This window comes from Pelodiscus sinensis, chromosome 2 (genome assembly GCF_052426305.1).
Source record: "Pelodiscus sinensis isolate ZL-2025 chromosome 2, ASM5242630v1, whole genome shotgun sequence".
Taxonomy (NCBI): domain Eukaryota; kingdom Metazoa; phylum Chordata; order Testudines; family Trionychidae; genus Pelodiscus; species Pelodiscus sinensis.
In genome coordinates, this window is record NC_143053.1 from 138,199,576 (window position 1) to 138,221,541 (window position 21,966).

Sequence of the window (21,966 nt, forward strand, 5' to 3'; positions counted from 1 at the left end):
CAGTGAAATTGATATTGATCTCAGCTTTATATAACATTGTTATTGAGACATTTTCTTTGAGGTAAATCCTGGAACGCACGAATTCAGAAAGTGATCTTGTGCTCAAAAAGGTTAGAGACTATTGCTTTACCTCTATCTGGTTCACTGCATCAGATGAAGAGGATTAGCTGTTTCCTACCCATTACCATGACCAGTTGGAAGATGGTGATGGCATCATTAGTCCCTACTCCTGTCTGTGGCCAAAGAGCAGAAGCACATACCTAGCAGAGACTCTCCACTTGTCCAAATCCCTTCCACAGAATCAACAGCAGTAGATGATGGAAATGAGGATAAGGGAGAGACATGGAGCTCTTCACTCCTCAGGATCTCTCAATGTAGCACAGTGAATCTAAGAGGCAAACGTGCAAAGCTGGGGAGCAAAAAACACTCCACTCTTCAAGATCTCTCCATATAAAGAAGGAGATCATTCAGAGAAGTCACTTCACTCTAGAAACTAGGGATGTTAGGTATTGTATAACTGTGTAGTCATATAACTGCATGAAATCTTAATGATTACCTGACTATTTGATAGTCCCTGGGGTGGGGCCGGCAGCCAGTGCACTCCTGGCCCCTCCTGGGAGCCCCCTGCCACTGTATGCTGCTGCCTCTGGTTTACAATCCAGCTTCTCATGAGGACTGGCTCCCACCTACCGCTTTGCATTACTGCCTCTGATACAGAAGCAGCAGTGTGGGGTTGCAAAAACCCCTGTCTGTGGGGAATGGGTCCAAGCTTGGACCCTCCCACAGACAGAGGCTACTCTGTGGGATGTGGAGCAGCCTCTGTCCCCCTCAATAGAGGCAGCAGAGTGGGAGAGAAGCAGTTAGCACCACGGAGCCAGTGTTGTGGGGGAAACCAGCTTTTAAGCCTGATGGGCTGGTGTTTGGAGACTGACGTATTTGTTCTCATTCACTTTAATTACAAAGCAGAATTCTCACTGATTATATGTAATTTAAGATAGTCAATCGAAACAACTGCAATATCCCTTAACTGTAGTTTAGGATCTAAATTTATTTTAAACTGTACTAAATGTGTATAATTGGGTCTAGCAGAACTTCATTCATAGATCCTAAAGGAATATCAGAAATTGTACTATATGATTATTCTAACCTGTAATTGCCATCAGGAATTTTTTCTAATTCTAGTATTAAATAGAAATGATTGAAAGTGTTAAGTTTTATGCAATGCTTTTTTTGTCTTAAAAAAAAAAAAAAAGGAGGGAGGGGTGTCGGTACTACAGGAGAAAAAGTTGTTGAGCTCTGACTGGAGGTGCTGGTACTGTATTTGGAGGTGCCAGTACTGCATACCAGGCAGTACCATCACAAAAAAAGCCCTGGTTTTATGTAAATAAAATATACATTATGATTCCCCATATTCATTTTCTATTTTAGACTGGCTAGTTTGTTTTCACCTATGGAATTCAGATGCCACATCTTGTTTAGAGCAGGAAACCAAGTATTGTGCACCTCATTACACAGCTTGAAAAAATTTAGCCTATGCTACAAGTGGGATTTTTTTTTGGCAAGCATAAGGCCTAAGACATCTATTTCTGCACTATGTACAATGTTTTTTAAATAATGTTTCCAGCTTTGGGGTTGCTGAGACAATCTTTCAAAATGCATACTAATTACAAATGTAGTGTTGCCCACACATCTACAATCAGGCTCCTTGAGCAAGTTAGAGGCTGCTCACAGCTCTTCCAATCAGCAGCAGAGTGGAACAGACAAGACCAGTTTCACAATAGCTACCTAAAGCTTTGTGACAGTCAGGGAACTGACAACAAAGCAGGGCAATGTTACACTGCTACTTGGGGAAGTAACGAGCAATAGCAGAAGCAACCACGGGTTTTACTGATGGAGAAGACCACCACAAAAAAGGGTGGCTTGAGAGAGAAGTGAAGACATCTCATGGTCTTCTCACAACAAGAAGTGGGCTCTGATAACAGAACAGATTACGGGAGACCTTCCACTGTTTACAATAGTCTAGCACCACTCAATAGAAGAGATTTAACCCTTCTCCCTTTTGGCAGCGAGATGAGGTACAACTTCAAATTGGTCTGAAATTTGCTAGTCAGAGGCTGATATGAAAGATGGATGTCCCCGAAGCAGACTTCAGGAAAAACATCATGCTAATGATGCAGGCTGGACATTTCAATATCTGCCACTCATCTTCTCTGGAGGAGCCCTATATCTTCATCTTCCTTATCTACCTGTGGTTAGTAGGTGTCTGGTAATTTTTTTTCAAGCCCAAAAAATAAAAACATTTTCACATTAGGTGATTCCCAGTATCTCGCACCAAAATATAACAAAGAGGCAAATGGTTTTTGAAACATTTAAGGATGCAAATCAACTTTATCAGCAGCCAAGTAGAAACTGAACAAAAAATATTATTATTCCACTGTATATGTCTGTTACCGGAGTCTTCTGCACCCCACCTCTAAGGTAAAAATATCCAACATACCAAAATAAAGGCTTCTTTACAGATTAGAGTGAAAAGGTCCAGACATATTGTTAGGTAAATACAATAAAAGTCAAACGATAAAGTTAATTATTCTCCACCAAAAAAGGGAGTCAAATAGGCTCTTCTAAAACTGTTTTTTTTAAAAACACACCACCACATTTGTGCATTTCTAGCCAAACCTGCTTTACAGCAACAATTGAGTGAACTCGTTTGGTTCAGTTCAGCTCTCTGGAGGAAGAAACCCTACTCTCAAGTACAGGAGTACTTATGGAAATGCTCACTGCTGCCAGAGTTCCCCAGATTCCAGACAGGACTGCCTGGGCTGCTGCCAGCTCCACTGGCACCTGGATTCCCCAGGGCTCAATTCCGGGGCTACCCAGCCACCTCCAGCCCCGCTCAGAAGCCATCGGCCAAGACTCCCCGGCTGCCTGACTTCGTTGACTCCAGGGGTTCCCTGGCCCCGCATGTCCCAGATAACGCCGGGAAGTTCCCCAGCAGGTCCGCCAGACTGGCTGCTGCTGGGAGTTAGCGGGATTCCCCGGCTGGGGCCAGCTGGCTGCCACCAGCCCCACTGACGGAGCCAATTCTACTCCCACCAGTGGTTTCCTGGGGTTCCCTGGACCTGCTGCACGGAGTCCCTCAAATGGGGCAGGGTCTCCTTGCTCACCACTTGGGTCCAGCCAATATCAGAGGTTCCCAGGCCAAAATGAGGGCTCCCTGCTTGCCATCTGGTCCCACTGGTGCCAGGGGTTCCCCAGCCAGACAAGGTCTGCTCAGCACTGCATTCTCTGGCTAGCTCCCACTCCCACCTCCATGGATCTCTGGTCCAGCAACACCCATAGCCCTGCTGGACCACAGATGTTGCCACCAGAGTGTCCTATATTTGGGTGGTTCAACCAGTTCTGCAGACTCAGGGCTAGAGTATGTGCTATGGCTGTTGTTCCTTCCTATACATCTGTGGCATTCTTGATTTCAGCCTATGGATCCATATGATAGCAAGTCCATTGGCTCCTCTCACTCTCTACCCCTAAAGTCATACTACACAGCTCCCACCAAAAATACAATAGTGTTTTGTCAATATTTTATTAAAGTGATCCCTCAGATTTTCCTTTCCTAAGCCTATGATAAAGCCCATGTATCAGAAAAAAACATCATCAGAGTTAAGGAACTGAGCAACGCCAGATAAATCTTTTATTAAATATAAAGTCCTTCAGAAATTATTTTGAGCCTCAAAGACAAGGTAATTTAGCTATAGCTAGGAAAAAATGAAAGCAGGAAAATTACATGTCATTTGTCCCCACAATTTTTTGGAGAATTTCAAAAAATAATTCTCAAGAATTCCCTCCTGAACATTATTCCACATATAGTTCTCAGATCTAACTAATAGCAATAAAACACCTCAGACTTTTTAAAATCAAAGAAATTACCCTCAGCAACAAAGTAAAAAAAGGGAAAAAATCTGTGCTGGATGCAACACATGCCAACTTAGGAACTAAAATTACACAAGATGAAAGTAATTCCACTGAGGTATATTCATACCCATGTAGTTGAAAGATCTGTGTAATATCATTAGTAAGAAAAATTTATTATTCATGTTCAATTATTCATGTCTTATTCTGGTTCAGTTTTTTAAAAATAGACTACTTTTATTCTCTGAGAGAAGTAAAATTAGTCCAACTAATTTTTACCAAGTATTCACAAAGAAAAAGCTAGTTTTGAAGTTAGAGCAAATAACACCTACCAAACACAAGTATGAACAGTGTGTTTAAAGATACCACCCAGAAGACATGTTCCTGGGGAAGAAAAAAAAAGATAATTTCAGTAAAAGCAGGGTATAAAAAGCATGTAAGTCACATAATAAGCCAATTAATACATCTGAGTTCTTGGGAAGGGAATGAATTATAATGAGCTAAGTTGCAAGCTGAAACATTTCTAAATTTCAAGGCCTCCAAAATGAAAGTGTATGTTGTAAGTGAAAATGGTAGCAATAATGGAAATTATTCATCTATTGGAAACTTAAAGTTGCTAAAAATGTTACTTTATGATCAATAAATGTGTTTCCACCCAAACAGCCACATTCCAAATAGGTTTTTATAAAAGAAGCGCTTTTCCTCTGCACTTTTTAAACACATGCATTTCACCTCTAAATCTGAAACCAACTATATTGGTTTTCATTGTCTGTAGCTGAGAGAAATACAGAAGTAGTACATAAAGAACATAAGGAGAAGTACACCGAATGCTTAAAATAATGTATTAATACATCATTTGTTATTGGTAACTTAGCTACACAAGTTTTGTTCGTAACAAATATAAGAATTCCTTGGCAAATTAAGACTTCACTTACTAAAAAAACCAGAGATCCATCAAGCCCAAGCATCTAAGAATAAAAGAAAAAGTTGAATTCATTCACAGTTCCGTGCTCAAAAACCATCACACTCCCACAAGCAGCTTCAAGTTTACCTTTTTTCAAAGCCATTTTGTATGTTAAATTTTAATCTAATATTTCAAGGTATTATAGAGCTTACATATTTCACTTAACAATGTAAACTACTTTTGAAATTTCAGATAAGCTTCTAAGCACCTTACAGTCAAAGGTGACACCACTAAGGGTACGTCTAAACTACATGCCTCCGTCGACGGAGGCATGTAGATTTGTGTATTCGAAAAAGGGAAATGAAGTCGCGATTAAAATAATGGCGGCTTCATTTAAATTTACATGGCTGCCGCGCTGAACCGACAAACAGCTGATCAGCTGTTTGTCGGCTCCGGGCACTAGTCTGGACGCTCCCCTGTCGAAATGAAAGCCTTTTATCGACATCCCCTGTAAACTTCATCCTACGAGGCATAAGGGGGATGTCGATAAAGGGCTTTCAGGTCGGCGCATCGCGTCCAGACTAGCGCGCGGAGCCGACATACAGCTGATCAGCTGTTTGTCGGCTCAGCGCGGCAGCCATGTAAATTTAAATGAAGCCGCGATTATTTAAATCACGGCTTCATTTCCCTTTGCTTATCTGTCTAATCTACATGCCTCCATCGACGGAGGCTTGTAGTCTAGACACAGCCCAAGAGTGCTCAATGTGCTGTTCCCCATCAAGAAGGGAATATACTTAAACACACAAACTGGCAAGAAGATCAAAGAGAGGTTTATAAGAATATTGCATTTACACTTTGTAAAATTCTGAAGTCAATGTATGTATTTATTCATTAAAAGTTTCTGAAAATAATTAAAATATTTTTCAAGTACACAAATAGTTCTGGAATATTTTTTTCCTTTAGAAGAAAAAGTGAGCCTAAAGTTTATGCTGAAATCAAAAGAGCTAATTGCTACTTTCAGGAAACAGTAAGTAAGGATCAGAAATTCGAGTTTATATTGAGTCCTTTTCACCAAACTTTTTTAAATAAGACAATGCAGTGAGCATTTTGTATCATTAACAAAGGACTTTTCCATCTCATTGTATCTTGCTACGAAGACTGCAAGAACGTTTCAGTTAAGGAACTCAAACTAGAAAAATGAAATGAGTTTACCTTGCTGTATTGGAAATTGTTCTTACACATACTCTTGATGGTTTTTATAAGTTGTATACTTATATCTATACATACATTCACAGAAAAATTAGTTTAAGTCATGAATCATTTAACATCTATTGGCAAATTTAGGAGCAAAACTGAAGGTCTCAAAAGTACCTTGCTGAAAGGTACTCTTAATTATGTTTCTGTACTGCAATCAAGGAACTGCTTCTTTTAAATTGTTCCTTAATACTGTATACAGTATTTTTAATCTGATTATTCTTGGGAGTCACTGATACTTGAATTTCATGTAAAATGTGGCTGATTAGGTATCAGAACTAATTTTCAATTAGGTTTAAATTCATTTTAAGTATAAGTCAATGACCGAGAAAGTTCAGAATATTTCAGAATGACTCTTACTCACTCTCTCCCATGTAAGCTCTTCTGCTGCTCGATCCCATTCCAAAGCATTCCAATTCATGTCATCTACAGAGAAATTATAATGGTTAAAGCTACCAAATGACCCTCACCTAAAGCAGCACATCTGTAAGAGCTTTATTATGATTTTATCTAGAAAAAATACAAACTGCATCCCATTTATCTCAGTCAGTACATCAGAAGGGGATACAAGTCAAAAACACATTTTTAAAGTAATTATTCTCTTTAAAGTTTAACTTTTTCGTAATTTATTAATGTAGGGATTCCTGAATCCACAGTGTTGCTTAAATTTTAACTCTTCATAAACTGCTAATTATTTCAGTGCTCATCAAAAAACAAACTACATAAACATTGTGACACACAAAGAGGAGGTAAATAGGCTGAACTCTTAGCCTACTGGCCTTGGTAGTTTCCCTAAGCAGATTAAAAATACAGATGTCAACCATAAAAGTATATTTTCTATTTCCACTTCTTTTCAATAATTTACATGATCATTTTAGGGTCATGCTCCTGCTCTGTGTCACCTGTTACCTTGGGCTCCATTGTTTGCATCTGCTGCATCTTCTACTACAACATCTTCCTCTTCATTGTCTTCCTCTTCCTCATCTCCCTGTTCTTCCTGAATTTCTGGGTTTTCACCTACAACTGCATTCTCAGCAGGGGGATTAGCAGGTTGATCAAGTGCAGCATTTTCACCTCCACCATTCCCTACCCCCTGAGCCTGCAGAGACAAGATTTCAGTGCAACAAGTACCATTGAGCTTTGATCAACGTCCAGAAAAACAAGTGATCAAGGCAAATTTTTAGTTTCACTTAAAAATATAACATAAGCCATTGCTTCTGGCAGTGTCATACCTCTTAAAATCTTAACACTCTTATTGGAATTCCAGAGATTCAATTTAACAGTTTGCAAGAAAAATATTTAACAACACTGTCAAATTAAAGGCCCATACTGCTATGTTAAAATTTTTTATCTATATAGTTACAGATACTTATAAAACATTGCAGAAAGTTTGTATTTAGTTTGTGCATTTGACAGTAACCTGTTAATAGCCAATTTTTCTTTTGATGAAGAGACCCTTATGATAAGCAATAGGTATAGAGAAAAAAAATGAAATCGAAGAATAAAATAAATAATTCAGAACCTACTGTTTAAAAGGGATTCTAGCACAGAGGACTCAAACTTTACCAAACTATGGAAATCAACTTAAGAGATATTCTCAGGCAACTACAATTGTTCAAGTGGAAGTACAGGCAGTCCCTGGGTTACGTACAAGATAGGGACTGTAGGTTTGTTCTTAAGTTGAATCTGTATGTAAGTCAGAACTGGCGTCCAGATTCAGCCAATGCTGAAACTGATACGTTTCAACAGCGGCTGAATCTGGACGCCAGTTCTGACTTACATACAGATTCAACTTAAGAACCCCAGGCATCCCCAAGTCAGCTGCTGCTGAAACTGATCAGAGGCTGATTCCAGGAAGCCCGGGGCAGGGGCTTCCTGTAGTCAGCCACTGGTCAGTTTCAGCAGTGGCTGAATCGGGGACGCCTGGGGCAGAGCAGCTGGGGTGCTGCCGGGTTGGTCCAGTAGCGCCAAGGAGCGGTGCTGCGGGACCAACCGGCAGCGTCCCACATGCTCTACCACAGGCCTGGGGCTTTGCTCCACGTCTCCCTGGTCTGCTGGGGGGAGGGGGGCCACTAGCTGTGCCCCTCCTCCCCCAAGCAGACCAGGGACATGGGGAGCAAAGCCGCAGCGGTGGCGGAGTCCCGCGCCTCTGAGGCTTTGCCAAAGCAAAGCCTCAGAGGCGTGGGACCCCTCCGTCTCCCCAGCTTTGCTCCAGGTGTCCCTGGTCTGCTGGAGACGGTCCCCAGCAGACATGGGGCACCTGGAGCAATTTTTCTCGCCCTGGAGGTCGAGGTGGCGGGACCGCTGCGCTCTGGGCAGTCCCGCTGCCTGCGAGCTCCGGGGCGAGAAAGCCCCGTTCGTAAGTGCGGATCCGACATAAGTTGGATCCGCGTAACTCGGAGACTGCCTGTATTATTAGGAAAATTATACTTTTCATTTCTGTAATGAACTTTAATGATGGAAAGATGGATAGCTAGCATTATGTAACAAATCAGCTCTCCCTACGTGACTGGTAAATGTTCCAAGAATCAGTCTGCTGCCCAAAGACCTGTGGAAACTTGTTGCATCAGAAAATATTTTGCTGGCAGGTATTTAAAAAAAAATGATTTGACCATGTCGCTTCAAATTTGCTTTCTCATAGCTACAAGTTCCAACTTCACAAGCATTAAATCCTATTTGAAAAGATTTAATATATTATATATGGAGGAGGGTGTCATAAGAACCAAGATAGTTAGAAAATGTAAATAAACATTACTGTAAGATTCTACATTTTATAATGCTTCAGGATTGTATTTTGTACACATTATAGCTGTGATCATATTACCCTGGTAAATATAATTACATAAGACTATAACACAGCAGTTGTTCATGTAGAAATAAGATTTCCTTGCAGTAAAAATCATTAAGCTTAAGTGGACAGGTTTTTACCCTTTATTTCTCCCTGTGCACACCTTCCTGACAACAACTTTATTTTCAACTAATGGGCATTACAAACCTTTACCTCATTCTGTTGGCCAAGCCCATTGGGAAGCTGTTGATTTTGTTCCAACCACTGTGGTGCTCCACCATGGACAATCTGTTCACGTAACCATACGAGACTGATAAATGCACAGAGTGTGCATGTCACCACAAAACAACCCTGCAAACAATCTGCCAATAAATTTTCCCTGTTAAAAAGAATACATTTATGGTTAATACATTTTGTTAAAATACCTATTTCCAACCTTTTATGTTCACACAGAATCTTTCAGTCACAAGGAGTTAAACTAAATTCTGATTTTGTCATTTGAAAAGCCATGTTTCCCAGCTCCTTTAGTAAGCATGATACATAAATAATATTTCCATTTAAAGGGGAAAAAATTAAGTGAATATTTTTGAAGACTATCTTACTGAAGAAAACGGCATTCATTTAATTATAAGTACGTGCATAACACTCCCTTGCAAATTATCAAAGGCTTTATAATACAGGTGTGATTTTTTTTCCAGAGGTTTTACTGTCTGCTCTATGACATTAGGAGAGGTTACACACCTTGTGTAATAAATGGGATTTGAAGGTGTATGCCCCCATGGGTGCTCCACATTAAATGCTTATGTATCCTACAATTTTAATTGGAAAATTTCTGAAACAGTGGCTGCTCTTTTCATGCCCTACATACCCATTCTTGTGCCCACTACCATAAGAACAGAAGAATTACCATACTGGGATAGACCAATGTTCCATCTAGCCCAGTATCTGTCCAGTATCCTGGACTTCTGCGCCAAGTGACGCAAGATGGGATGAAGATGGACAGGTTAGGAACTATTTAGAAAAGCTAAATGTACATAAATCCATGGCTCCAGACTTAGTGCATCCGAGGGTACTGAGGGAGTTGGCAAATGTCATTGTGGAGCCTTTGGCTATTATCTTTGAAAAGTCATGGAGATCGGGAGAAATCCCGGATGACTGGAAAAAGGCAAATGTAGTGCCCATCTTCAAAAAAGGGAAGAAGGATGATCCAGGGAACTATAGGCCGGTCAGTCTTACCTCGGTTCCTGGAAAAATCATGGAAGGGATCCTTAAGGAATCCATATTGAGGCACTTGAATGAGAGGAAAGTGATTAGGAATAGTCAGCATGGATTCACAAAGGGCAAGTCGTGCCTGACCAATCTGATTAGCTTCTATGATGAGGTAACTGGCTCGGTGGACATGGGGAAGTCAGTGGATGTTATATACCTTGACTTTAGCAAGGCTTTTGATACGGTCTCCCACAATATTCTTGCCAGCAAGTTAAGGGATTGTGGATTGGATAAATGGACGGTAAGATGGATAGAAATATGGCTAGAAGGCCGGGCCCAGCAGGTAGTGATCAATGGCTCGATGTCAGGATGGCGGTCGGTTTCCAGCTGAGTGCCCCAAAGTTCGGTTCTAGGACCGGTTTTGTTCAATATCTTTATTAATGATCTGGATGAGGGGATGGATTGCACCCTCAGCAAGTTTGCGGATGACACTAAGCTGGGGGGAGAGGTAGATATGCTTAAGGGCAGAGATAGGGTACAGAATGACTTAGACAAATTGGAGGACTGGGCCACAAGAAATCTGATGAGGTTCAACAAAGACAAGTGTAGAGTCCTGCACTTGGGATGGAAGAATCCCAAGCATAGTTACAAGCTGGGGACCAACCAGTTAAGTAGAAGTTCTGCAGAAAAGGACCTGGGGGTTACAATGGATGAGAAGCTAGATATGAGTCAACAGTGTGCCCTTATAGCCAAGAAGGCTAATGGCATATTAGGTTGCATTAAGAGGAGCATTGCCAGCAGATCCAGAGATGTCATCATTCCCCTTTATTCGGCTTTGGTGAGGCCACATCTGGGCTGTGTCCAGACTCAGGGGTTTTTTCGGGAAAAGTAGCCTTTTTCCGAAAAAACTTCACCTGCGTCTAGACTGCAGCCGCGTTCTTTCGAAATTAAATCGAAAGAATGCGGCTTTTCTTTCGACGGCGGTAAACCTCATTTCACAAGGAAGAACGCCTTCTTTCGAAAGTGCTTCTTTCGAAAGAAGGCGTTCTTGAATGTAAATAGGGCTTCTTCGAAAGAGAGCATCCAGACTCACTGGGTGCTTTCTTTCGAAAAAGCGGCTTGCTCTTTCGAAAGTTCCGCGTGCAGTCTAGACGCTCTCTTTCGAAAGAGGCTCTTTCGAAAGATACTTTCGAAAGAGCCTCTTTCGAAAGAGGCTTGCAGTCTAGACACAGCCCTGGAGTATTGTGTCCAGTTCTGGGCCCCCCACTATAAAAAGGATGTGGACGCATTGGAGAGGGTCCAGCGGAGGGCAACCAAAATGATTAGGGGGCTGGAGCATATGACTTATGAGGAGAGGCTGAGGGACTTGGGTCTGTTTAGTCTGCAGAAGCGAAGAGTGAGGGGGGATTTGATAGCAGCCTTCAACTTCCTGAAGGGAGGTTCCAAAGAGGATGGAGAAAGGCTGTTCTCAGTAGTGACGGATGGCAGAACAAGAAGCAATGGTCTCAAGTTGTGGTGGGAGAGGTCCAGGTTGGATATTAGGAAAAACTATTTCACTAGGAGGGTGGTGAAGCACTGGAATGGGTTACCTAGGGAAGTAGTGGAGTCTCCATCCCTAGAGATGTTTAAGTCTCGGCTTGACACAGCTCTGGCTGGGTTGATTTAGTTGGAATTGGTCCTGCCTAGAGCATGGGGCTGGACTTGATGACCTTCTGAGGTCTCTTCCAGTTCTATGATTCTATGAAATGCTGCAGAGGTGGATCAACAAGTCAAGGTGACTAATTAGTGACCTATTCCTTCTCATACACTCCCAGCATCTGCAAATCAGAGGACTGGAGAGGCCCAGAGCACAGGGTTGCACCCATGATCATCTTGGTCAATAGCCATTGAAGAACCTATCCTCTATGGACATATCCACTTCTTTTTTAATCCAGTTTTACTTTTGGCCTTCAAATACTAGCAATGAGTTCTACATGCTGGTTGTGCACTGTATGAAGTAGTAATTCCTTTGTTTTAAACCTGCTGCCTATTAATTTTATTGGGTGACCACTGGTTTTTATGCTCTCTGAAGAAGCAAACAATACTTTCTTATTTACCTTCTTCACACAACTCATGACTTTATAGACATATCCCCCAGTCATCTTTTTTCTCCCAAGCTGTACAGCCCCAAGTTCTTATATGGAAGCTGTTCAATACCCCCAAATCATTTCTGTTGCCCTTCTCTGTACTCTTCTAATTCTAATATATCTAGCAACACTCCCAGCTAGCAGATTCAAGAGATTATGGAGTCTAGGGGTGCTCAAATAAATTGTGTGATTTGTGAGAGTTGTAGGATTGATTTCACCCAGTTTCTCTCTACACCTAGGTGGTGGAAATAATGTATTGCCATTTGCATAGCTATGCTTCAAGGACATAGTCATCTAGATAAGGGAATATAATTATCCCTAGCTTGTGAAGGTATGCTGTTATGACTAACTACTAGTTTCTTGGAGGAGGCAGGAGGAACTGTGTAAAGGGCAGGACCGGATACTGATATGATCTGTTCCCATCATGAAACTTAGGAACCATCTGTGTGAGGGATAGATTAGGATGCAAAAGTAAGTGTGCTGGAGATCAAGGGCTAAAAACCAGTTGCCCTGTTGCAATGCTAGAATGATGGTGATGAATGTGACCACGTGGAATCATTGTCTCTTTACAAACTTGAGTCTGCGAAGATCAGGAATAAGTTCCCACCCTCCTTCCTTTTTGGGGGGAGAGGAGCGGGTTAAAAAGTAGCAGTAGTAAAACTCTTTGCCTGTGTGTTGATGGGCAACAGGCTCCCTCACTCCTAACTGCAGGAGATGTTTTACCTCTCGATGCAGCTGCATCCCGAGGGAAGGGTGCCAGTGAGGACAACATCTGAAACTCATCTGTTGGAGGTTATAATAACCATTCATGGTAATACGGGTGTAGCTGGTCTGAGAACATTGAGATGGTCATGCATGACTTTAAACAGGCGGGAGATCTTCAAGGCTCTCGACCAGGCCTTCAAATTTGCTTATTTGGTGGTGGTGGAGGTTGAGATTCTGGTGCTGTTAGATGGCATCAGCATTGTGGTCTCTGTCAGTATGTTTGGACAAAAGGTCTCTGGTGGTGTAAGGAGGATACTGAGGCCATCAATATGGCTGATAACGATATTGCCTCTTTCTGGTTGCCAGGGGTGTATCCCAAGGGAGTGGAATATGGCATGACTTTCATTGTGTGTAGAACTTCATTGGTCTTGCCTGCAAACAGTTTTTCACCATCGAATGGAAGTTTGGTGTCCAGTAGGGATGTTAACAGGTAACTGGTTAACCAGTTACCTACTAAGCATATGATACTTATCAAATAAAGGTTAACTGGTACTTGGGGAACAGCCCCACCGGGCCCATGTGGCACTGTCTGCTTTCAGCCCACGCAAGCCAGAAGTGGCAGCCCCACATGGAAACAGCCCCAGAAGTGGCAGCAGCTCACTCAGCCCCATGTGGGGCCCAAAGCAGCCAGGCTTGAGCAGTCCCCACCTCCCCTTGTTTAATCAGTTAACCAACCAATTTAACTTAACTGGACTGACTTTCTAAACAGTCTAGTTCTCGCAATGTAAAAGGCCAATGCACTTCAGACATCCAGAGTGTCTTTGTTCCCTACTCCCAGAATGCAGCTTAAGCTAAAACCCTGGGAGAAATATGTCCTGGTTGACATGGAACTGAGAAACCACTTTATGGAGGAAAGCAGGGTGAGATCTTAGCTGCACCTTGTTCTTAAGGACTACAGCACATAGGAGCTCAGATATTCAGGCTTGACCTTAGGGCAAGTCACAAGGCGGTTACCTTGGGCCCTGCTTACTGCCTGGCACCTGCCCACTTGCTGCCTTGCCTGGGCTCCATTGTCAGCATGCTGCCCCACTTGCCCACTCACTGCCCAGGCCAGGCCAGGCCCCACTTCAGCATGCCACCTTGGACCCTGCAAACTCTTTGGCCAGGCCTGCTGATAGTAAGGCCTGAGCTCTAGAACCCTGCTGGTTGAGGTTATGGCCACTATTAAAGCTACCGCTGTAAGAGAGGTAAAACAAGGAGCATGTTTGGTTCAAATGGTGGACTTGTCAGACTTGAGGGGACTAGGCTGAGGTCCCATGGAGTGACAGGTTGACACACTTGCAGATATAACCTGTCTCAGCTCTTTAAGAATTGAGGCCATATGGTGGGATCAGAGAACACCATATGGCCTTGTATGGCAGCCAGGCAAACTCTTATCAACGAACCTGAAATACCCTGCTGTTTCAGATAGAGTAAGTAGTCTAGGATAAGCGGAACTTGTGCCACCATCAGAGATGAACCAAGATGTGTTGCACAGATGGAAAACCTCTTCCACTTGCCTCATCAAGTGGCTCAGAGTTTCCTGCTGCCCAGGAGAACTTGACAAACATAGTCAAAGCAGAGAAGTTCCATGGGAATTCAGCCCCAGAACTTCCAGGCTGTGAAATATAAGGACTCAATGTCTGGGTGTCAAACACAACCATAGTCTTCAGTCAGAAGATCTGGGTAAAAAAATTGTGATTGGTACGTCCATTGACATGTCCAGGAAGGATGTGTACCATTACTGATGAGACTAGGCTGTCATCATTAAGATGATCTGTGCTCATTCCCTCTTGATCTTCAGGGGAACCTTGTGAACCAGCACAATAGGTGGAAAGGAGACAGACTCTCCACTGGAAAAGGAATGCATTGTTGCAGGTGCCTGGACTGTTGTGGCATGTGATGAACAAGTCCACCTGTGGAATACCCTATCTTTAGAAAAGTTGGCAACACCTAGGTGAAGAAACCACTCGTGTATGTGGAAAGACCTGCTGAGACTGTCTGTCAGGTTGTGCTGGGCCCCAGGAGGGTATGATGCTTGTAGGTAGACAATGTTCAACACAGAAGTCACATAAGGAGGGCTTCTCTGCTCAGAGGAAAGGACTGCACAAGGTTAGTAACCTTCCCTCCTCCTTTGAGGGTCCCCGTGGGTGCTCTACTTACGTGACTACGCAGCAGTATTCCTGCTTGGCGGTGGGCGCTCTGTGATGCAGGATTGGATGTTGGACAGTATGGTTGCAGCTCTGCAAATGATGTCTATTGGAAGACCCTTGAGGAATGTAGTTGTAGTAGATACTGCTCTCGTGGAGTGCGCCCGGATAACTGTTGGTGGCTGTCTGTGTTTCTGGGAGTAAGCCAGCTGTATACAGGTCAAAATCCAATTGGATATTCATTGTCTGGAAACAGGTTGACCTCTGGACCTGTCCACACAAGACACAAATAGCCTAGGTGTTCTTCAGAAGTCTTTTGTGCGTTCTAAGTAAAAGGCTAATGCCCTGCATACATCCAGCCTTGTTGCTGTCCTCGTGTGGTTTTGGGAAGAACACAGGTAGGTATATCAGTTTATTACAATGGAATGAGAGAGAACCCACTTGAAATTCCTGCCCAAGGTACCTAAGTGGGTTCCAAGGATAACCTTGTCCTTGTGAAATACAGTGTACGGTAGATTTGCCATGAGAGCTGTTATCCCTCCCACTCTCCTGGCTGATGTTATTGCCACAAGAAAGGCTACTTTAATTAAGAGGTGGAGTAGTGAGCAAGATGCGAGTGGTTCGAAAGGTCTCATGATTGAGTTGAGCACAAGGTTCAGATCCCATGATGGTACTGGCTCTAAGTGGTGGGTACAGATTCCATATGCCTTTCCAGAATTTCTTAATGCAAGGGTGGAAGAAAATGGAGTACCCTTGTATGGGTGGGTGAATGGCTGATATAACTGCTAAATGCACATTGATAGAACTAATTGATAATCCTGTCCTGTAGGTGAAGGATATATTCCAGTACATCTGATATCCCTGTCTTGAGGCCTGGAATTCGGCTCACACACAGGATCCAAATCTAGCCCACTTCTGCAGGAATGTTCATCTCGTAGTGGGTCTCCTGGAATTAATTAGGATGTCTCTGTCCCTTTGAAACAGGGTTAGCTTTTTGAGAGAGAGCCAACATTATTCAGGCTCGTAGGTTCAGTGTACGTATCACGGGGTGTGGTATGCACCCCTTATCCTGAGTCAAAGCTCATACCGGGGGAAACTTGTATGGCTGACGCATGCTGAGTTGTAGTATGGTAGGGTACCAGATTCGTCTTGGCCAGTTGAGAGCTACGAGTAGGACTTTTGCTGCCTCCTGTTTCGTCTTTATTACCGTTTGATGTATTAGAGGTATAGGAGGAAATGAGTTTGCATTACACTGGGATTTCCCACTAATGTATGCATCTCCTAGAGACCGTGGTCCAATGCCCACTCTGGAACAATACAGGGGGCATTTGGAGTGTGTTGCAAACAAGTCTACTATCGGGTATCCCCATCTCCTGAACAGGTTGGTTATGATGGATTTGTTGATTTCCCATTCACGGTTCTGTAGGAATTGTTTGCTGAGGGCATCTGCTAGAACGTTGTCCTTGCACAGTAAGTGCATCGCAGTAAGTGTGATGCGGTGTATAATACACCATCGCCATAGTTTCATTGCTTCTGCACACAGGCTGCACGATCTGACTCCTCCTTGCTTATGTAATATGTCATCGCGGCATTGTCCGACATTATTCTCACGTGTTTGTCTTGTATGTGTGGAAGTGGAAGTAATTGAGCACATGCCCTCCTCACTGCTCTGAGTTGCAACACATGTCTGTTGTGATAGTGACAGATGGAAGTGGCGTTTGAAATGGAAGACCTACGCAGACGTTTGTCTGTCCACCAGTTTAGGGTGTCCTTGGCCTGTCTGGGCACAAATTGTTTTGTGGAGTGGATGGTGCCTGAGTGGATGGTGCCTCTTTTGTGGAGTGAATGGCACAGAGTGTAGTCATGCTTGGAATGGCCTCATATGTAATCAGGCATTGGGGACTATGAACGTGGACGCAGCCATGTGTCCTAGTATTAGCATGCATCTCCATTCTGTGGTGTATGTGCAACTCTGTATGGATACAATCAAATCACGCATTCTTGGCCACCTATGGGTCAGCAGTGAATCTATGCCCCGACTGCAGTTCAACTGTGCACCTATGAACTCCAATGTCTGTCGGAGTGAGGATGCACTTCTCCAGATTCAGCAAGAGCCCAAGCGTGTCAAACAATGCTCTTGTTGACTCCAGTGAGTGTTCCATGTCACCATAGGTGGACGCCATGATCAGGCAATTGTCGAGATACGGAAAAATGCTTATACATTTTCTTCACAGGTGTGCTGCTACCACAGACAGGACTTTGGAAAAGACTCTGGGTGCCGTATACAGCCCAAAGGGGAGGACCCTGTACTGACAGTGTAAGTCTTTGAGGGTGAACCTGAAGAATCTTCTATGAGCTGGGTGAATAGATACATGGAAATGTGTCCTTGAGGTGGAGGGTAGCTATCCATGCTCCTTTCTCTAAAGCAAGTATAATCTTTGCCAACGTGAGTATCTTGAATTGTTGGCACTTGACGAACCATTTGAGCCTCTGGAGATCTAAGATGGGTCTCCACACCGCCCCACAATTTCTTGGTAGTTAGAAAGTACTGAAAGCAAAAACCCTTCCCTCTGTAACTACTGGGTACCTCCTCTATGGTGCCTAGTTCTCAGAGGCACTGCACTTCTTCCAGGACCACCAACTCATGAGAGGGGTCCCTGAAGAGGGACTGGGAACGGGGGTGGATTAATGGAACTGCTGTGAACAATATGCAGTATCCAGTTCATATTATTTCCAGGACCCATTGGTCCAATGTGATGGTTGTCCATGCCAGATAGAATGCAGCGAGTTTGTTTCTGAATGTTTGTTTGCTTGGATGTACCTGCTCTGGGAAATCGGGGGCTTTTGTAGCCTCGATCAAATCCTCAAATCTGCTGACACGAGGTGGATGTCTGAATTGATAATTACTCATTCGGTTGTCTGCATCAGGTTTATCTCATGCGCCTCTTGTTGTCATAGGGTCTTTGTTGTTGTATGTACCCTAGTGCTCTGAACTTTTAGTTATAGTTATATTGTTTGTATTGTTTTCTCTTGGCTCCAGGCGGTTATATTCCTAATGTACGGAGTACGTGTTTGTTCTGTGTGACGTCGGAGAGTTATGGCAAGTGTGTCTGCCACCCTCCTGAACAAGTCTTGGAACTTCCTGAAGTCATCCCCTTTCATTGGTGACATGGGGAGACTGTGTTCCTCTATCGTCGAGTAGGTGGTGTTGGGCAGAACAGAGGAAGCCTGGGTTTCCTCCTCCATAGCCGATTCGTTGTCATGGTCAGTTTGGTCCCAGTCAGCTCTCTTTCAAATGTTCATGTCAGCTGACTGTGTCCTGTAACCTGCATATTGTTTTGAAACTGTTGGGTTCTATAAGGTGCCCAAGAATCCTAACATGTCCACTGTGGCAGAATTGGTGGAGGCATCCACTGTGCCATCTGCCATGTCTGAATAAGCTGATGCTCCAATCCCGCATGCGGAGGGACTCTGTGCTGGCCCTTTGACTCATCCTCACTGAATCTGGCAGTTGTTTGTGATGCTGGTGTCAAGAAAAGTAGAGAATATCTAGAGAGTGGAGTGCCATCAGTACTGAATAGTGGTGAGCACAATACCGATGCTTCTGTTATGAACCTCGGTACTGGAGTATGGGGGGGGGCAGCGCTGTGTAGCTCCCTACAGATGTCTGCGTCTGTACCATCGGCGCTTTAAAGTGTGATACCAAGCGCTTGCTGACACATGGCATTCTGCTGTTCTGCAGCTTTCCAGTATCCCTGCTGCCCCGTGGTAACGTGTTCTCCACTGGTACCGCTTTCCTGTGTGGGGAGCTTGAAGCATGTCCAGCAGACCTTTTGCTCCGTGTGAGGGTCATGGCTTTTCTTTAAGCTGGATCCCTTTTCCCGCTTTTGGGAGCCCCGTTTGTTGGTGCTCTTATCAGCCTCCTTTACTTTTTTGTTGTTTAGAGGCTGAGGCTCAGCGGGGGGACCGGGAGCGTTGTGCGCTCCGCTCCAGCTCCTGGTCTCTAGCATGTCCTTGCGGGGGAGTGCTCCTCCTGCCCTCCTCCCTGAGAGGGTTATCTCTGGGGGGGGGGGAAAGAGGGTGAATGAGACTGTGACTCAGCCATGTTATCCACAAACAGTAGCCGTCTTTGTAAATCTCTCGCCCTCTTAGAGCATGGGGTAAGCTTTTGACAAGGCAGTGGCTGACCGGATGATCTTGCCTTAAGCAGCGCAGACACTGCTCATGTCTGTCTGCTGCTGCAATTGCTGTTCTGCACCCTGTATACCTTTTAAAGCCCAGTGGTGCAAGCATGACAGGATTATTGGTCTGTGTTGGTCCTGCGGGGGAGCGAGACGCAGTGGAAGCAACTGTGCACTGCTTCACCTGCTTGTCTTTCTGTCCTTTCCTTTTCTCCTTCCTCTAATTCTTCTTCTTCCTTTTATTATTTATTTATTTATTTATTATTTCGCTGGATTAGGGAGACTGGTTGAAGTGCAACCAATGCCGGTGGTAGTTGAGAAGGAACTGAAGGAACTGCCACCGGTGCATACCTAACTGTCAATCAGGGCGATTGTGCAATAGTGCAGCACATGCCGACGTCTGGGAGACTGCTAGCAAAGATTTCCGGGCTGTGTGCACAGCAACACTGACACACCTAAGTGGAGCACCCATGGGGAACCTAGTAGTAGTAGAAGAAAAAAGAAGAAGCCACTTAATTCAATCCTTTACTGTATCCAACATCATGAATAGAATTCAGTATACAGAAAAACAAAATGTCGTGAAGGATCCCATAACTTAGATCATATGGTATAAACAATTAATAGAAAAATTACATAAAAGATAGCTGTCATTCTAAAAACTCTAGGTTCCACTCCACTTTTAATTAAAGAAAAATAAGTTTAAAAAAACCTGAAGTGTAACTTTACACCACAGCAAGTATTCCTGAGACATTTGGTTAAAAAGCCAAGTATATCAGGCTGCTTAGTACTTACGTTGACAACATATCTAATGGCAGTGTCAACAGTGAGCTCACAGAGCCAGTAAACAAGCACTTGTAGATACGGCCTGTATAAAAGAAATGAAATGCTGTAAATAACTTCAGTTATGAGGGAAGAACACACTCTAAAGTGACTATTATTAGTTTATTTCTGCTTGTTTCTTAGTTCCAGTAACAATTAACTTCTGTGATAGAAGCTAAAACTGGAGGGAACCAATACAGATGGACGAAAAAACTTCATTCAGACGTAAGTCATAAAAAATATTACAATACAGTTGTTACTCACAAACAAGTCCCAGAACTATAGATAGCTGTTGAAACAACAGGGGTTGGCCTTTGTAGTGCATAAGCTTGAGTTGACCGTAAATCTCTAACTTGCACAAGGATCTAGACTTCTCCTTATGCACACACAGTACATAGACTAACACCAGCTTGTTTAAGTTGACGATACGGAACATACTCAAGGAATCTAATGTTTTATGGAGTGATGTTAGAGGAAATAGTCAGCTTCTCTGCCATTCTTCAGAAAGAACCAAAAAATGAAACATTAATACGTTCGTAGTATCTTAGAAACTGAATCACTTTAAAGATATGCTTATTTCTACAAAGATAGATACTTTTTTGTACAGGTGACCAAGCATTGCTCCATTTCGCTTTATTGACCACTCTACTCTGACACCCCATCTTGTGCCCATATTATTTAGATTAGCTCACAGTTTGCTTATGGATAAAAGTTTCACTGTTATTTAATAATTTAAGGGGGAGAGGAGCAGAGATCCATAACCAGGGGAGGGGGAGAAAGGGAGCAAGCTAGGAATCTCTGACACTGAACATAACAGTGAGCATCCGAGCAACTGGACTTCCTACAGAAAGCCATTATTTACAATAAAATAATATAATATATGGAGATATAACATCTCATAGAACTGGAAGGGACCTTGAGAGGTCGAGTCCAGTCCCCTGCCCTCATGGCAGGACCAAGTACCATCCCTGACAGATTTGCCCCAGATCCCTAAAAGGCCTCCTCAAGCATTGAACTCACAACCCTGGGTTTAGCAGGCCAATGCTCAAACCACTGAGCTATCCCTCCCCCCAAATAAAAATGGTTTTCGATACTCAGAATAATTTAGTCTCATTACAGTAAGTTTCAGGCAATTTGTATTATTAAACGACTTGATTTTTTTTAAAGGTGAAATCCTCATGGTGTCCCTCATGTCAAGATATGTTTTCCCTCATTGTTCATTTTGGAGTGTCACTATCCCCGATTTCAGAGTCTGGGGATTGAGAGGGGTACTTGGAGTGACAGTCCCTCCCTCTGTCCATGCTGCCATAGTTGCATGCTCTTTAGCATGCTAGCTCAACTGGAACTAGCACAAGTATGTTCCTCAAGCTGGCAATCATACTCCCAGCTCAAAATATAGACCATACCTGAAGAGAGAGGAAGAATGAGAAAGAGAATCAGGAAAAGTGAAAGGACGAGAGAGACAGAAATATAGGTGTAGAAGAGGAGACAATGAATGAGGGCCCAGGAAAACAGGAGGGAGGACATGTCATAGGAAAGCAAATAAATGAATTAAGAGGTAAAAGGATCAGGAAGGGAAATATAAGGATAAAGTAGAGCCTATATAATATTTATGAAAACTTCAGTTTTGGCAGAAATCAATTTAAAAGGGAAACATTTTCTTATTAGTTCTCCTATACACTGCAGTAACATCCAGAATAGTAGGCACTTTCAAATATAAAGGAAAGCAAGGTCCTTGCCTCAAAAGGCAGACAATATAAAACAAAAGAGTAGGAAAAACTGATAGCCCATACCATCAGGATGAAAATTAGTATGCACCTGTCTTAATTCCAGAAGTGTTTTTGTTAAGCATTTGTTTTGTGTATATTATAAAGATGCAGTTTCA

At 43.1% G+C, this 21,966-nt stretch overlaps 1 protein-coding gene across 2 annotated transcripts in view; it reads right to left on the reverse strand.

Moving 5' to 3' along the window:
• Positions 1–21,966, reverse strand: part of MARCHF6 (membrane associated ring-CH-type finger 6) — a 100,166-nt gene that overhangs the window by 41,069 nt on the left and 37,131 nt on the right. For both annotated transcript variants that reach the window (XM_075921472.2, XM_089776440.1), the window contains exons 5-10: positions 20,055–20,127; positions 9,066–9,231; positions 6,974–7,163; positions 6,429–6,490; positions 4,842–4,874; positions 4,239–4,290 (exon numbers count right to left, since the gene is read on the reverse strand). In XM_075921472.2, coding sequence (XP_075777587.1) covers positions 4,239–4,290; positions 4,842–4,874; positions 6,429–6,490; positions 6,974–7,163; positions 9,066–9,231; positions 20,055–20,127 — 576 coding nt within the window. The remainder of the gene's footprint in view (positions 1–4,238; positions 4,291–4,841; positions 4,875–6,428; positions 6,491–6,973; positions 7,164–9,065; positions 9,232–20,054; positions 20,128–21,966) is intronic.